General features: G+C 45.0%; 1 protein-coding gene across 2 annotated transcripts in view; it reads left to right on the top strand.

Moving 5' to 3' along the window:
• LOC147429368 (uncharacterized) overlaps positions 1–10,083 on the top strand; it is a 60,015-nt gene extending 49,932 nt beyond the window's left edge. The window contains exons 5-6 of one of the 2 annotated variants that reach the window (XM_086495557.1): positions 9,043–9,175; positions 9,260–10,083. In XM_086495557.1, the coding sequence (XP_086351683.1) occupies positions 9,043–9,175; positions 9,260–9,746 (620 nt within the window). In that variant the 3' untranslated portion in view covers positions 9,747–10,083. The remainder of the gene's footprint in view (positions 1–9,042; positions 9,176–9,259) is intronic. The other variant, XM_086495558.1, reaches the window with a different exon arrangement.
• The last annotated feature ends 5,640 nt before the right edge of the window (positions 10,084–15,723 follow it).

A 15,723-nucleotide genomic window follows, 5' to 3' on the forward strand; every position in this document is an offset into this window, starting at 1 on the left:
TCCTTATCCTGGTTGCTTCAGGTTGGAGAGTCTCCTGTAGCTTCTATTGAGATGCCTTGGGGAGAGCTTTCTCCACCCACTTCTTGACCATGAATTCTCCTGATTACTGGGGAAGCTTAACGACTAGCGACTTTGTTCTTGTCGTGAGTTTGAAAAAGTTTCATCTGGTTGGAGCACTAAGTTTTCCAACTCATCCAAAATCTTCTTTTTTTTTTTTCCCTCCCGAGAAAAAGATCCTTCTTATTAGTTAATAAAACTGCCCATAGGGCTACAACCACCTCTACTAGAGAGGGCTACATCAACCATAAGGGGAGACTCTCCCAATGAAAAAACAGCATATGTACAATGAGGGCTAGATCAAGAGATGGGAGGAGGGAAAAGCCACACAGGTCGATGGTAGTGCCATCTGAGCTCACCCCGGACCATGGTGAAGAAAGGCCTAGGGCGCCAGAGTCGAAGGAACTCCTCTCTACGCTCTCGCATGCGGTTGGAGCTGCTCTGAAGTCTCTCGAACTGTCCCCTGAGAGTATGGATCAACTCCAACCAAAAATCTCGAATAGTCTCCATTAGTGGCACAAGGCGAGCCTCGAAGATGCGGCAGCAGCGGGGCCGCCAAATGAACCAGAGTGTCAGGCCACAGACGAGCTCCCAACACCCCTCTCTCACTTTGCACCACTCCTGTGGGGTAAGCTCTGTAGCAGGCTGGAGTGCAGGTCGACCCCCCTATATCACTATCATCTTGCTGGTGGAGGATAGCTCAAACTGTATTGCAGGGCCCGTGAGAGTGGACCAAGCAGCTGCCCCCCAAGTGTACTGTCGTGCTGTAGAAAGAGCTGGCATCAGCCGAAAGACCCGAAGCCAAACCTGCTGTGCCATAGGGCAGCCCCACAAACAAATGACGCTGACTCTCCAAAGGATGGTCACAAGCTGCACATGTTGCCGAAAGGCCACTATGTACTAGCCAGCTCCTCACTACTGTAGCTCTATGTGCAACTAGCCACTGGAACAGAGTGACTCGCATCGGCTGTCTGGCGTCCACCACCTTGCCCAAAAGACTGACAAGAACTCAACTGTTTAGACCCTCCTGCTATTGAGGTGCTGCAGTAGGACGAGCCTCTCTCTGTGCTGCCGGTATGTGACGTCCCAGTCGAACAGTGTACTGAAACAAAGGGACTCCTGGATGGTTGATTGAGGAGAAAGGGTCCCTCCAAAACCACTCTCCAGGATCCCACTGCACTTGTGCCAGTGGACAGCTCTCCCAAGCCCAAAGCCTCCAGTGGCCTGTCTCAAGAGCTGCTATCGATGACACAAGTCCTCCCGTAGATGCCCATTACTCGGATCCTCTGAAAACAACATTCTGCAACGTGTGGAGCCTCTACTAAGACTCTGTGTAGTCAACCCTTGCCCTCTATCTCGAAGAACATGGAGGGTAAAGTCTCTGAGCAAGCTCGAACTGCAATGAGGACTTCTAGTCGTGTGAAGGCCCCCATCCATCTAGGAGTTGCTGTGTGTAGAGGTGTGAGCCACTCAGCTCGTACTGCCTCTGTGATGTCCTGACTCCTGACACATGCTCTGCACCCCTCTCATGCCCTGCAGCTGGATGCTCTGTAACTTCTCTGGCAAACCTGAGAACTGAAGCCAGTCACCTAGAGTGCGTGCTGGACCCTTTGCCATTGGACCCCAAGAAACATGAGGCCTACTACCAACCAAGTGGCCTCTCTGAGTGCTGACCATGGGGTTCCAAACAAGGGGCTGTCTCAAGCGCTCCTCTGTGTAGGTGGGCTGGTGCTGCTCCAGGCCTCTCCACAGCTGCTCCCAAGAGCGAAGCAGGCTCACAACGAAACGATCCTCCAGTCTCCTTCTCAGACCAACTTTGCGCATCTCTGTAAAGATCCATGTGATGGAAGGTCTCCAAGGGCCTCTTGCTTGAGACACTCGAGCTCTAAGCCGCTGAAGCAAAAACTCCGTCGAGGGCTCCTCCCATGGGAGCAGTCCTCTGACCACAAACTTCCCAAGAAGGGCTCTGCTCTGCTGTGCTGGGTCTATGATCCCCAACCCCCCTTGAGAACAAGTTAGAGTGATGACCTGCCATGCTACTTTGGCTCGGGCTATCTGAGTATCGCATCCTGACCAAAGAAAGTTCCTGATCAGCCTCTCTACCTGGTTGATGCAGGAGCTCGAGAAGATCCAACAAGATGTAATATACCCATAGTAGCCAACAACACCTGGTTGGCCACTACAACTCTGCCTGCCAAAAAGAGTCTTGCCAAACTCCAATGTAGCAACTTCCTCCTGATGGACAGGAGGAGGGGAGCAATCTGCTGCTCAGGAGACAAGTCCAAGCCAACTTGACAGCCCAAGTAGCGAACTGCAGTCCCTAGGGGAATCCATCTAAAACACCTGGCAACCAATCAGACGTAGGAGCACTACCAACCCAGAAAGCCACTGTCTTCCTCCAGTTGATCAAGGCGCCTGATGCACAACAAAAAGTCTCAAGAGCCTGCTCACGCCTGTGCAAGTTGGCCTCCTGGCCCTCAAAGTATAAAGCTGAGTCGTCTGCAAACTCAGCATCCAATACTTCATGGCCCCAAATAGGGAGCGCTAAGCCACGTACACCAACCTGCTGTGAAACCAAGAATCTTTTCATCGCCTCAACATAGAACAGATGGAGGAAGGGGGCTAGAGGGCAGCCCTGTTTGACCGAGCGAGTGAGCATGAAACGGTCTCCTCTACTTCCTGCCAAAAGCACTTGATTGTGTGTACGTCTGTAGAGAGCTGACACACCTCTGATCCAAGCATCTGAGAAGCCCATCCTATGTAAAGTACCCTCTAAGAAGTCCCAATCAACTCTGTCGTAGGCCTTCACAAAATCGAGAAGTATCACCAAATCCTCACCTCGGAGGTGCGCGAGGGCAGATGCCTCCCAAAATGTGAAGATGTTGTCAAGGATACTGCGCTCCTTGACAAAATCTATCTGGGTCCCATGTATAATGGTCTCTAGAAGTGGTTGAATCCTCAAACTTAGAGCCTTGGCTAGAATTTTGTAGGCTGAGTTGAGGATGGTGATGGGCCGCCATTGTCGAATCTCATCCAAGGAGCCACCCCCCTTGGGAATGAGGTAGATCAAGCCCTCACTCATGCTGTTAGGCATCTCTCCTGTGTGCAAGATGTACTGAAATGCGCCGCAAAGGTTTGAGCCAGCAAGTCCCAGTACTCTTGGAAAAAATTGATAGTCAAACCATCCTCACCAGGACAACTACCTCGGGGAAGTGCTCTGAGGGCCGCATGTGGCTCCTCTAGCTGGAGAGGCAGCTCAAGCCTCTGGCGCATCTCCTCAGTCACAAGACAAGGCATCAACGCCCAAACCTGCTCTCTGGATGCATCCTGACGCTCTGGCTGAGGCTCTGTTGACAGCAGGTCACGATAAAAGTCAGTAGCATCTGCACGCATATCCTTTGGCTTTGAAGCAACTGACCCGTCAGGTCTCCTCAACTGGCCGACACAGGTGTGCGCATGACGAGGTCCCACTACCTCAAAGAAAGGCCTAGTCACCCTGTCACCCACTTGAGTCCATTGAGATGCGTGTCGATGGAAAGCAAACTCATGATGCCTCTCCTCTATGCTGACAAGCTCTTGGCAAGCTTGCTGCAACTGCTCCTCCAACCAAGGACTGTTTGGATGCTGCTCCTGCATCCTCTGCAAGGAAGCAACGCCCTGTCGGAGACGTTGCTCCTCCTCCCTCGTTGTAGCCAGGCGGGCCGTAGACTCCTGTAGAAAGAAATGACTAAGCTGAGCAAGTCCAGAGGCCACGTATCAGCAGGAGAGTCCTGCGTGTCCAAAGAGCCACCACTCGCTCTCTGAGCTCAGAGTCCAACAAGATCATGTTAGGGATGCGTAGCATCGTGCTCCCCCTCCTTTGTCTATCTGTCACCGTGAGGATCACTGGTGCATGGTCCAAAAAAGATGTCCCAGCCAAGATGCAACCTGACCCACCCGAGTCACAAATGTGGTCACTAGCGTAGAAGCGATCTATCGGAGATAGATTTACTCCTCCCACTCTGCGGTCCGAGCGAGAGAAGGCCACGCTGTCTGGGGGCCTCACAAAGCCAGAGTGCTGCCAAACATCTGAAAACCTCAAAGCCATACATAGCCTCTCCCAGGCTGCCAACTCAGCTCCGTGCACAATAGCATGGCTACCTCCAATCCTGTCAGAGCGATCCTCCAACCTCTATCCCTCTAGCTGCAAGGAATAGTACATGAACTCTGAAACAAGCTGCCTCAAAGTCTGGTGAAGGGTCGCTAAGAAGCCGTGTGAAGTTGTAGGCAAAGAAATCCGACCTGAACGAATGTCGAAACTCGTCAGTCCACAACTGCTGCAAAGGGAGAGGTCTGCACCAAAAGGGGGGTATGCAAGAAGGGCTGGCCCTCTCTCGCCAAGCGACTTGTGCAAAAGCGCTGCCAAGAGATCTCCTAGCAGCCGAAGAAGGTCCTACCTCATGGGTCGGTTGCGGGGTAGGAACGGGGGGAGATGTGGAAGTAGGGGGGGCTAGTGAGGAGGGGCTATTGAAGGTGAGGCTGAGGTGGAGGGTGGAGTTGGGACCTCGTCCTCTAAAGAGGGTCGAAATAGTTCCCTGTGGGAACCCACCGCTGCTGGCCTCGAGCCTAGCGACCACCCGGAGGGCCAGGCTGATATAGTGGCCCCTGTCGACGTTGACCACGAACCTGCTGCCAGCCCTCCTCTGCCTCAGCCCCAGGTTCGGAGGGTGAGTCTGCATGAGTACCTTGTGACTCCATCTACTGTTGCTAGCCAGCCCTAGGAGGTTGGGGCTAAGCTTGAGGTGAAGATCGAGGCCTCCTCCGTGGACATGCCTTCACAAGATGGCCCATCTGACAACAAATGAAACATTGATTCGGGAGGCCCGAATACTCCACGCTCTGGCAGAGCCAACCACCACTCACCCGAGGTAGTAGAATGAATGACCTTCGGGAGGGTGTGGGTGTTCCGAACCAGAACACGTATTGTGGGAATGCCAGTTGTCTTGGCAGCTACAGAGGCTGTTGTGCGAGGTGTCTCAAGAACAGTCCCAATCTCTGAGCCTATCCTGGATAGGAGCGGAAGGTACTCCCTCCTCAGGCCGGGGCAGCGGACTGAGATGGGAATGTCTGCCTCCTCGACAAGAACGTCGGTAGCTGGGTCGAAACCATGGCGCCACTGTTGAAAACGAGCTGGAACTGCTCGGATGGCTAGGGTGCTCATCGCAATGACCTTGGACACCATCTCGGGGGTCTCAAACTCTATCAGGTAATAGCCACGCTCGAGAAGCTGAACGTCGAGGATCTTGCCCACCTCTGCTAAAAGGCGGGCCTGGAGGAGATCACACACCTCTTCTTTGCTGGGTCTGTTGCCGAGAATCTTGCAGATAACAGAGGTGGCGTGAAGGCGCGCCACCTCTGCCTCTAAGATCGCTTGCTCTGTCGGCCAAAGAGCGAGTCGGATGGAGGGTTCCGCAGGGTCGGGCGAGGGGGCTTCTGTCAAGTCCCTCTGTGGCGGGGCAGAATCCTTTATTTGTGTCTACTGCTGCACAGGAGTGTGGAAGGAATGAAGGCGAGACCAAGCCCTGCTGGAGAGAGTGCACCAAAAGCGAGTGAGCACAGTTGGGGGAACCCGTCGAGCAAAACCGGAGGGGTTCTCAGCTGCTGGCAGCAAGGGGGGCAGGCAGTGAGTGTGGGGCCAACGGGCAGCAAACGAGGGGGGCCGGGGGGGCGCTGGCGACAAGCGAGGAGGGGGGGAAAGCTCACGAGGGCTGCGGCAGCCAGCTGGGCAGTGCTACGCAGAGCTGGGGCAGTGCGCAGGTAGGGAGGAGGGGGACAGCGATGGCGGGGCGCAGCGATGGCGAGCAGGAAGTGATGGCGAGCGGGTAGCGAGCACTTAATTATAGCCCAAAACCTTCTTTTGAAAGCTCCCTGGTCTGAAAGCTTCATAGAACTGTTGCCTTAGTGTTGCCCAAGTTGTAAAGTCGTCCTCTGCAAACTGACTTTACCATTTGTCTGCTAAGCTATCCAAGATCGTGTTGAGGCCACGACCTCTACAGAGAGAGACAAATCTCCTAGCATGCTCCTCTGCATCCTCTGTGGAGAGTCCCCTGAAAGTCGGAAACTTTATGTTCACCTTGGCCAGTATGCTTGGCAACTTCTCCAAGCTCAGAGCCTGTTGTAACGTAGTTGGTGGAATGTGTATTGGGGGAGGGGACATGGGTGGTGATGACTCAGGAGTTGGTTGAGGGAGATGCTAGAGAGGGTAGTGGAAGCGGGGGTGGGGGACTTCTACTTGGTAAGAAAGGTGGACGCTTCCTACGGTAGTATTGCAGAGGACTTTATAGTGGGCTTTGTTGATCTTTAGACTGCCTTGTATGTGTCATGCAGTAGCAACCGACCCACCCAAGCTCTGGGCATGAAGACCCTTGAACTTGTTGGACAGTCTAGACCCATTGGACCAGACTTGACTAGACTACTCTAGCTAGACCTTGGCGAGAGACTAGACCAGATAGGCCAAGCTCAAGGAGAGTGAAGACCAGCTAGACCAAGTTGGACAAAGGCAAAGGTGGACTAGACCAAGCTAGACCCGACGAGTTCAGACCAACAGACTAGGCCAAGTGAGAGACTAAACCAGCTAGCTTTTCGACCATGTACGCTTAACGGAGTGAGACTTCAGTTGAGGTCTCACTGGGCGTGCCAAAAATGAGAGCACCTGCTGTGGCAAGAAATGTGTGTCGTGCTCTCTACTATGGTTGCTCCTCAGTGCAATATGCAAGAAACCTCACTCCAACAGATTGTAAACACTATAGAGCAATGGAAAAGAGCAAACTCAAAAGACACAACAGCAGACTCCAAACTCAATGGAGCTCGACTAACTCATGGAACCATTACAGACTCTGGCTGGCAGCACACTCAGCCTCAAGTCAAGGACTCACAGGTACAATGGGGGTGTCAAGGCTCCATCTAATGCAGGGAGAGCGCAGATGTGCGGCGCTAGACTAAACACAAGACTCAAGACTCTAGACTCATAGAACGTCTAGGAAGCCTTCGACAACTAAAACCAACTGAGCATATATACCACTATAAAGAGCAGCCAACGGCTAACACAAATATCCTTGACAGTCCAGCTATGCCTATCTCCAAACTGTGGTGGCGATGAACTGGCCACAGTGTCTAGTAGACCACTCCCTTTGTTTGCCACGTGTCACTGCTCAGGCAAAAGTCCACCCAGTTGTGAACCCAAGTCCAACTGTAACTGCCTGTTCCATGCAAGTGACTGTAGCCCTGCTACAGCTTGTTTGTTTGCGAGTTTGATGTTTTTGGTATTTGTGTCTCTTTGTATGTGGGGGCAGGTCCTCTGCCAAGTTCTCCAGCAGTCTGGTCTCCATCAAGTTTGTTTGGGTCCATCTTTTGCCTTCTACAGGAGCTCGATTCTGTAGTCATCAGCAGCAACCTTCATCAGATGGACTTATTTCTTAAGCATCTGATGATTCCTCCTGGCTTTTTCGAGTTGAGAGTTGTTGGTGCTTTGATTTTGGAGATGGGTTGCTGGTTTCTTGTGGTTGGCGTGTAGCTTCTTCATCCTCATCCTCATCTTCTATTACCCTGTCCTCCTTGTTTGCCTTTGGCCTTATGATGGCAAGTGATGCTGGTTGGAGGGTGCCTAGATTGTGGATTATTCTTCTGTGGGGCAGCTAGTACTACCCTCACCAAGGGCGTCAAGATCTTTGTAGGTCCCATGAATTGAAAAAAGGACATATCCTTGGGTTTGTAAGTGCTGCTCCTCAGGAAGAAATCTGTCTATTGCCTCTGAATGGGTCCTCTGTTGAAGTGTGTTGAACTCAAAAATAAAGAGTGTCTGTGTCTGTTTAACACTAGCAAGGAAAGCCCAAGGCATCTCTGATTAATGTAATCCATCATCCTCGACAGAGGTTCAAAGCCCTATCTGAAGAGAGAATGAGATTGTCCTGATATCTATCTCATAGTGTTTAGGGCATTGACATATGTAATGCTCCTATGTCTCTAGCTCTAAGTGGCGTAACTGGCATATCTGCTGCTCTAAAGGTATCCGCCACTTCCTGACCATATGTGACTGGTGCGGATGCCCTCACCCAGTGTGTAGTGGTGTTAAGTATCATCACCTTGGTCTTGCTAAGGTTAACAAAAAAGTCCTTTCCTGTGCATAGCTCCTTAATGCATCCAACTATCTTTATAGCCCTGGCAAGTCAGCAATGAGACATTAACAAGGAGTCTTGTGTACCCCAGTTAACGATTTTCTATCTACCATCAAGGTCCAGGTCGCAGGGCAGAGAATGTCGGCCGTACATCTACTATCCATACCTGGCCAGAATTTCTGCCCTACACCATCAGATTTCTGACACATCAGTGGGGCCCATAATCTTCAGACAATCATTTCCAATGATTGTTGGGACACATCAGCAGGCCCGTAATCATTGTGAACATTGCCTGTGCGCACTGTCCTCTTCGCGCTGCAGGTCTGTGTTGCACTGCAGGTCTGTGGCCCTCTCCCCTGGACAAAGTCTTTGACTGACCTTCCCCCTTGGAATCTGTGCTCCCAGACTGGCTCCCGACCTCCGTCGGTTGCCAGCTGGTCGCTCAGATTCCAGGGGAAAGGTCAGTCAAAAGACCTTTCCCTACACCATCAACATCTTGTCAATTTCTGTGCATATATAACAGGAAAGAGACATCCCCAATATCGATGCATGCTTGTGCACAACCTTTCATAGAATGTTTTTTATCTTTGTCAATTTTGCATTGTCCCACATGTAGTTTAAGCTTCCTGCTATGATTTTATCAAAGCTGAAACAGTGCCATTCATCTGGATTTGCATGTTTGTTGGCTTGCATTTGTTGATTCTGTAAAAGACTTTTGTGAAGATGTTGGTGTTGTGATGACATGTTTATTTGTATGCATGTATTATTTTGGCTCAAATCATGATCCTAAGATTTTTTCTCATTGGTAGTGCTAATGCGATTTCTGATGCAGAAGAGCTCAGTTTCATGGATGCTCTATTTGATGAGTATGTTGACTTGTTTCGCAAGTTCCACCCCAACGATGAGGATGTGTTCTCGGTCTGGAATCAAAAAAAGGAGGCAAGGATACACAATGAAGGATTGCGGTAAAGAGTTATTCTGAACGTTGTGTGTCCCCTAGTCTACTGTTGTCTGTTGTAATATGTTATCATTTGATGGCAATATTGCAGAATAGACTATGCTGTTTGTGATCAAGGGTTTTTGCCCCATGTCTCAAGTACAGACATTATCAAGATGTACCCAAAAAATTGGAGTGATCATGCTGCTGTACTGACAACTCTCACAGAGCAGCCCATCTTGCCACCTCACCCCAAGCCTGCTATTAGCTCAAGTAACATGCAGAAATTTATGACAGACGCTCGGCAAAAGCGCCTAACATCGCTTTTCTCTCCATGCCTTTCAAGGGAAGCAAAGCAAGAAAGGCCAGTTAATGCTGATGATGATGAACATGAACATGATCCTTCGGCAACGGTTATTGAAGAGTCTGTGAAGCTGGATATGGTCAATAAGAAAAGGGAGGGGACGCCATCTCTGGCTGAAAGTCCAGCTTCCAAAACCCAAAGGTTTGATCTTACCTCTACAACCTCTAGGACTCCACCAAATCTTCAAAAGAATCAGAGGAGTCTCATGTCTTATCTTCAGAGGGGTGATGGATAGTAGAAATACTATCTGCATCTTCAAGTTGAGCGACGGAGCATTGAAGTAATCGAAGCTGTATCTTGCTAGCAGCCTTTCCTGTCTTGTACATGTAAAACTTATTAGCAACATTAAAATGTTCTGCCAAAGCTAGTAGAGCATTCGATGTCTCTCTCATACCCTCCGTTTCGGATTTTTAGTTCTTTTTGGCTGTAAAAGCAGGAGAAAGAATATTTAGAAGAGAAACGAAATATACAACCAAGAGCCCAATCAGGCCTTTTTGTATAAGTCTCTATGCCCCTCTGCCTTTTGGAATTGCTTGGGGAGCTCAATCTAAATGCTTCAAGCTTATCCTCTCCTTAAACTGAACAGAAAATTATTGCATGCATGCGGATGTACTCTCCCGCCCTTTGGCAGTGCATTTAGCTAAAGGCTGCGTGTAGAAGTTTATGGGAGTAAGAGAGCCCCTGCTTGGCTCTGCTAACCTTATCAAGCCACGTACCTAGGGGCCCTGTGGGCTTGTTTAGACATTGTGACTGCACTTGTGAAGGCTGGGTGTAGAAGTTTATGGGTTGTAAGAGAGCCCCTGCTTGGCTCTGCTAATCTTATCAAGCCATGTACCTAGGGGCCATGTGAGCTTGTTTAGACATTGTGACACAACCTGCGAAATTGGAGTTTCAACAGGAAATAAACATTTACAGGTTTTGCAAAACTGATAATTTTGTATGGAATGAGGTTATCACGGAAGAAATTAAGAATTATTCACGAGTTTTGTATGATTCTAGGGCTATCAGATCTTGGTGAAACCATGTTGGCAATCACTTTTTCCAGTATATTCTCAAAGATTCTACTGTGGTCTTAGCAAGGTAGACTTCAGTTATGCAACTGAAATCTCTTGCAAGGAAGGTCAGCCGATCATGCGAGCGTTCGCTAGCCAAATGCAGTTCTGGCTGGATACATGGCTTAGTATGTTGTCAAGCCACTCCTGTATGTCCTTGTTGTCAAGCTCTTTAAAGTACAAAGCAACCGTACCACGGTTGCTTCTTGCTGCTCTATGTGATAGCAGAACTCCCAAGTGATAACATGAACCCGTTGGTAGATCGTCCATTAGATGCAGCATTGAGCATCACAATGTAACAAGCCTTTTGAGCCTATGGAGCTTAGAAATCAAAGACTTCGTCTATGAGGGTGGATGAATGCAAGGTTGCCTTTCTTTGCAGAAACTTCTACACTCCTGACTTTCATGTTCCTGGTTCTGGCAAGAACTTGTTAAGAGTTCTAGCCAAATGTATTTTCCCTTATATTTATGTGTACTTTTGAGGTTCATTATCACTGTTTGACCCTTTATTGGTTCTCTAAACAAGCCTTAATGAATGAAAGAATTAGGCGTACATTTGACATATTCTTTGTTTTTATAGTTTATAAACTATCTCCCTTTAAGAGCATTGTATGACTAGCCATTCTTGATTTTAGCTTGCAAAATACTCCATTTAAATGCCTCATGTGACTTTTTATAATTCTTTTGTTTTAGAATGCCAATGTGAGCCTCACCTGTTTCGATTGTTCACAAGACAAAAGCCTCCATGTACAGTCCATATGTAAAAGTTGCCTTTGAAATCTAGGTATCTTTTATGTTTCAAATTTGTCAAAGGGAGCATCCCTCGAACTGATTTGCTTGTATATTGAACTTGGAGATTTTATGCCTACATGAGGCCTTATGAAACATGGAGGAGCAATTGTGGAAGGTCGGATAAAGCTTGTCGATTAGTGCCACACAAGAAGTTTTTAATGGCATACCCTATTTCTTGAAAGAGGGACATTAAATAGGCATCATCTAATGTAGGCCATTGTGACATATCTTGACACTTGCTCTATTTATAAAGGAATCCTTTTGTTGCTCTGGATAACATTCACAACCCTATGATCCAGGTTAAGAGGGGGGAAAATGTTAGTAGCAAGCTAATCCGGCAACGCAATTTTCCATATTTTAAGCTCATTTTTGTAATAGTCTCATTCTTGATGTTAAAACCTTGTCATGTGCAATATGTAACTTCTGATTTCAGGAATGTAAAGTCGGTAGTCGGGGTCAAGAGCTTCCGAATTGTATTTATTCCAGGTAATCCCTAGCTTCCACTTATCAAAAATTGAGTCAATTTCACATTTCAAACTTTATGTCTAAAGTATAAAAGCCAATTTTTTGTAAATAATAAGCTACAATGTTTCTACGAAGCATTGTGTACTCTCCTTCTTTCTCAAGCTCATAAGTCTCTCACGAAGGGTCCATTTGAAGTGCCATCTGTTTCATTGCGTTCACATGTGAAAGCTCTTCGTGACTATGTAAGTTTCTCATGATAAAATTGTGTTTTTTTTTTGTGGCTAACCTCCTTGTAAATTTGTTCATAACTCAAGATTTGTATAACCAAACTGCACTTTATGCATAGGAGGGGTGTTAGGGCATGATTGCTTAGCTCTAGGGTGCATTCGGGATTGGAAATAGTTAGTTCAAATTTGTCCTATAGATAATAAGAACAATTTTGGTAAGTGGTCAAAGGTGAGATTTGAGACTATAGGTGGGTGTCTTTAGTCACTACCTAGTCATCTTACAAGTTTGATCACATTTGGACTTCGTTTGTTTAATGAATCAACGAGATTTGCATGTGGGTGTCGTAGTAATCTTTTGCTACATGACATCCAGTTAATTGTAGCTTCGGGTAAATAGGGATTGAGTGTGGTTTCCAAGAACTTGACAACCTCTTGTAACTTTTATGCACTAGTCAACTCGACTCCATCCCACGGTGTGACATGTATGTGCGTGGTTTTCATTGTCTCTACAATAATAAGATAGCGACGCTTGGCAACCAGCGAGCACAAACTCATGGATTTTAGTCTTCATGTATAGAGATCTTCCAAATCTTTGTGAGAAATTTCTTGATGAGATGCTCAAGTTGTGCCTAGGTTTCTTTTCTTTGGGTTCCACCTTGTGACTATGAATACTTTGCATTGCACTATCTTGTGTTTATGTTGCTACTTTTGTCTGTGATTTTAATCTTCATGTATAGAGATCTTCCAACTCTTTGTGAGCAATTTCTTGATGTGATGCTCAAGTTGTGCTTAGGGTTCTCTTCTTTGGGTTTTATCTTGTGGCTACAAATACTTCGCATTGCACTCTCTGGTGTTTATGTTGCTACCTTCATCTTTGATTGCTTAAACGCAACATTCAAAGAGTTACATGGATCTCTGTTTGGGAAGAGATTCATGACAATATACATGGTTTGAACATCTTTCCATATGTTGTGACAACTCTTAGAAACCTCAAGAGGACTTCTTTCCTCTTCTTAAGAGAAACCCATAATGCTCTTTGAGCTACTCATGCTATTTAGATTACTTGACAAACTGAAAAGTAAGAGCTCTCCTTCTCCAATTAGAAACACTAAAGAATAAAATTTAAGTACTCTTTGCTTTCATTTTCTTTATATTGTTGTTGACTATGCAACAAAGTTAGAAATCTTTTTTTTTTCCCCTTGCTTACCTCAAATCATCTCTTGATTGAGAAAGATCTTTGAATTTTGCCTTGCGATGATGGAGTCTCTTAGATTGGATGGCTCCATAGAAGACGAGGCCATCCTAGGTGCTTTGATACCAATGAAATAGTAATTAGATTTTACTTCCTTTAGGCATAGAATCACCTTAGCATATGTTATATTTTTGGATGTATAACCAAGTATCATTTCACATACATATTCAAACTAGCATGCTAATAACCAAAATTAAAGACAAGATTATTAACATAAGATGTCACTAGATTGAGGGCTAGATTTTATAAAGTTAACCCTCTCTTAACACTATTGGTACCAAAGACACTAAAGAATTTAAATAAAGTGATACATGAAATCTAGAAAACATCTCAAGGAATGCTTTTACAAACTTATAAAATGCTACATAAAGTACTCCAAAAATTATAGTCCGTTACTTTTATACACAAACTCAACAGTAACTACTCTCATAAAAAGCACGTACGCAAAATAGCATTCAAATTTTCACAGAAACTTGCATTCTAATCTGAGAAAAAAATGAGCAGGATGCATGCAATAATCCATGGTAGCTACTTATATATGTGTGATATTTTTGTAATTGTCATGTAATTTTATTTTTCTTTGTGACTAGAATTAAATATGGAAAGTCGTGTGGGTCAAATCCGCAATGTTTACAATTTCAATTAACAACCACATAAAATATTTTGTTCATTTAAATTTGCAATATCTAATGATGAGTATATACTAGATCTATGATTCCATTACACGAGATGATACTATTTGATGGTTATGCAAGCCACATTTGGCGATTTATGTCAAATCCCAAAAATTGCACTTGTTGTAGTTCTTATTTCTTTATTTATAAAATATTAGCCTTAAAATAAAGTCCACTTTTGGATTTTTCCATCCATATAACTTATTTGTATACAAATACCTCATACGGACATAATTGGGGAATTTATATATACACTTTCATTAGTTTTTCATAAAAGTGTTCGTTTTGCAAGAAATTACGCACTATAAATTTTTTTTAAATGAGCTTAAAGCACATGATACTTGTGAGTTTCAAACCTTGAAAAATGCTTAATGGATGGGTATTGGCCTATAGACACATTATAGACTTTAAGTTTTTTCCCATAACCTCATGATGTTAATGAGAAAGAGGCCTTGAAAGACCAAAATTTTTCTCTTTCTCAGCGTTTTCAAGGTTTGGGTTTTTTTTTATTACAACAAAAATCTAGACTCATAACTAAGTTATGAAGCTCAATTTCTTCGTATAATAAGTTTTTTCCTATCCATACACCTCCTAATCTATGCAAAATCTTATTTTGATGAGAAATTATATTCAATTTATGAGAGCTTTGTTAAAATTGCACTATTTTTTTTTTTTAATGATTTTTCCATCTTAAAACTTATCACCATAATCTTAGTTTAGTATTACTTTTGTCAAATTTAAAATTTGGCTATGTTCTTCACCTCATAACTGACCTAAAATATGAACGTGACCTATAAATTTTAATTCTAGCTTCACTAAATAATTATGATAAGTTGCTGAAAAAGCAGGACACTTTAGTGTCTCAGGACATTTGAGTGCCCAATTACAGAACTAGTGTTAAAAGGCGTTTCATTACTCATTCTCATGGATCTCTTTACGACAAAAAAAAGCTTAAGTACACATAGGACCGTGGAGGCTATAATCTTTATGACTCAACCAACTTAGCGGCTTCCTTGATCATCATATATCATTCCCCTCTTCTTCAGAACATCAATGAATAATCAATAAAAGTATATTGCAAAGAAAAGTAATGGAATCCTTAGAGCTTTGGTTATGAGCTTGATAAAAAGAATCTCGATAGCATAGTATGGAATACTAGTAGCAAGTTTCTAAAATTTTAGATAGTCTTTGATAATCCCATCAGTAATCTCATAATTTTTTATAGTCTCTAATAATCTCGTCAGATGACCTCTGTAACGTCATAATTAGCTTTTAAGATAGTCTCTAAAATTTCAGATAAGTCTCTGATAATTTTAGACAGTCTCTGATAACCCCGTCAGTAATCTCATATTTTTTTATAGTCTCTAATAATCTTGTCAGATGACCTCTGTAATGTCATAATTAGCTTTTTTAGCTCATGTCATTGATATGGACGCCAATATTTGCATCGCAAGGAGAGCATCGATATATGCATTGATATCTATGTTGCTTTGATGTAATATCAACATATATTTAGATGTAGATATAGCGTCTGATAAAGATACAGCATTACCATATATATCAACATGCATATTGATGTCTGTAGGTGAAAAAGATTGGGGGTGGTAGAACCAAAAGGCTCTGCTACCCAATCAACTCTTGTAACCACTTCTAACTATCAATGACAGTAGTAACTTGAAAAATAACAACATAACTTGAAGGAATTGATATGACACGAAAGTTGAAAAGAATTTGTTTTTCATTGATATAA

This window comes from Adiantum capillus-veneris, chromosome 22, assembly GCF_014529385.1.
Source record: "Adiantum capillus-veneris isolate H3 chromosome 22, ASM1452938v2, whole genome shotgun sequence".
Classification (NCBI taxonomy): domain Eukaryota; kingdom Viridiplantae; phylum Streptophyta; class Polypodiopsida; order Polypodiales; family Pteridaceae; genus Adiantum; species Adiantum capillus-veneris.